General features: G+C 37.6%; 1 protein-coding gene across 1 annotated transcript; it reads left to right on the forward strand.

Moving 5' to 3' along the window:
• Window positions 1-741: 741 nt before the first annotated feature.
• On the forward strand, window positions 742-2,226 carry LOC114009542 (zinc finger protein 665-like). Its single transcript, XM_027775399.1, has 3 exons — window positions 742-748; window positions 860-930; window positions 1,767-2,226. The coding sequence occupies exons 1-3, from the start codon at window positions 742-744 to the stop codon at window positions 2,184-2,186; spliced, it is 498 nt and encodes a 165-aa protein (XP_027631200.1). The 3' UTR covers window positions 2,187-2,226.

A 2,226-nucleotide genomic window follows, 5' to 3' on the forward strand; every position in this document is an offset into this window, starting at 1 on the left:
CAGGGATTGTGGCATGCCCATCCCCCTTTGGGGATGATTTCTCGCTTTCTAAAGTCTCTCCAGCAAGCCCACATGCCCTATAGCAAAAATGTGTCTGATAAGAAAAAATTAAACTAGGCTTCAATAAAAGTAATTTGAGAGATAGCAGATGGCGTAATGGTTATGTCACTGGACTCCCACATAGTCAACAGCAGTTCAAGTCCCATCGCTCTAGGAAGCCCGGTAGGTGCCCTTTCCTGGCTTGCTGGGATCCTCCTCGGGGGTTGGTTGTGGGCTCCTGCATTGCCAGCCCTACAGCGTTAGGGGAGGGTCATTTAGGACTCACTTGCCACTTACCCTGTGGCTTAAAAGCATGTAGAAGCGTAAACTTCTGAAAGTGCTTCCTGGGGAAGTTTTTTTTTTGATTTTTTTTTTTTTTTTTTTTTTTTTTTTTTTTTTTTTTTTTTTTTTGCTGTAGGGCACATGTGCTCGCCAGATAGAGACAGAGAGACAGAAAGTGAGAAATCACCCCCTAGGGGGATGGCCATGCCGCAATTCCTTTTCCTCCATTCTCCTCTTGGGATCTTGGGCACGTACGCACATGCGCCCCGCATGAGTTTAAGCCTCCGGGTCCGGGACTCGAACCACGGTCAACTACATGGGAGTCCAGCGACATAGCCATTGCGCTAACTGCTGGTCCATTATCATCCTTTCTTTAAAAAGAATTCTAATCCTTCTGTTTCTAAAGATTGAAGACCACAGATGGAAAGTATGTATAACTGTTTAGTATAAATACTACTTTTCATGTAATATTTTTTTCAATATAAAATATTTGCCAGTTGTAATTCATTGGAAACCTGTGTTTTGTTGTATCTTATAGATACATCTCTTAAATGTGTAATCAAGCAGTTACCACCAAGAGGAAACAATACAGGAGAGATGTTTCAAACAGTAATTTTGGAAAAACCTAAAAAGCCATGACATGGAAGATTTTTACTTCAGGGAAGTCAAGAAAAATATAGAGGATTTTGAGGGCAATGGAGATATGATAAAGAAATTATAAAGGAATGCCTAGGACTCATAATAAAAGAAGGTATTCAAAAATAGGCATGTATTAAGTTTTCAGTCACATCTGGCCAACCTGCAGAAATTTCAAACTAGCAGGAAATTTTATCAGGTTATCAAACTGAGAAGACAATTAACAGTGTTTCCTCGATTTCACTACTAAAAAGATTTTTTCCATGCTTGCAAGCTACCATTTTTACTAAATATGGGAATGACTTCCTATATCTTTCAGCATTCACACAAAGCCAGAAAACACACATTAGGGAAAAATGAATGTAGCAAAGCCTTTGAATGGCACTTAGTCCTCACTAAACTTCAGATAACCTATACTAGATAAAAGGCCTATCAGTGTGATGTATGTGGCAAGGTGTTCAGTCATAATTCACATCTTATAAGTCACTGTAGAATACATACCCAAGAGAAACCATACAAATGCAATGAATATGACATTTTATTCAAAGTTCAAATGATGTTAATCCTCAAAATTCATACTAGAGAGAAATCTTACAAATGTAGAGTGTGGCAAAGCCTTAAATCAGAGCTTTATACTCATTAGATATATGAAAATCCTGAAAGGAAAAAAAATCATATAAATGTGATATATGGGGCAAGGCCTTTAGTCAAAATTCATGCCTTGCAAATCACTGGAGAATTCATACTGTAGAGAAGCCTTACAAATGCAATGCATTTAGCACTAAAAATTCATATCTTGCAATCATCAGAGAATTCATACTGGAGAAAAACCTTACAAACGTAATGACTGTGGCAAAGCCTTTAATTCATACTTACTACTCAGTGGACATCAGATAATGCATACCAGAGAAAAACTGTATGAAAGTGTTGTATGTGGCAAGGAATTCAGTCAAAATTCATACTTTGTAACTCACCAGAGAATTCACACAGGAGAGAAACCTTACAGATGTAATGAATGTGGCAAAGCATTTGGTGTTCACAAAGTTCTTAATGACCATCAGAATACCTATACTGGAGAGAAACCTTACAAATGTAATAAATGTGATAAAGTCTTCAGTTGCAAGTCATACCTTGAAAGGCATCAGAGGTTTTATATTGGAGAGAGGCCTTACATATATAATGAACATGAGAAAGCCTTCAGTTTCCATGCAGACCTTTCATTTCAATGAAGAGTTCATTCTGGAGAGAAACCTTACAAATGTAATGGAT

The sequence above is a fragment of the Tupaia chinensis genome, unplaced genomic scaffold (assembly GCF_000334495.1).
Source record: "Tupaia chinensis unplaced genomic scaffold, TupChi_1.0 Scaffold000559_1, whole genome shotgun sequence".
NCBI classification, from domain to species: domain Eukaryota; kingdom Metazoa; phylum Chordata; class Mammalia; order Scandentia; family Tupaiidae; genus Tupaia; species Tupaia belangeri.

Coding starts and splice junctions, on each gene's coding strand:
- LOC114009542 (XM_027775399.1), top strand. Junction 931..1,766: donor CAGGAGAGATGTTTCAAACA/GTAATTTTGGAA, acceptor TGCAATCATCAG/AGAATTCATACTGGAGAAAA.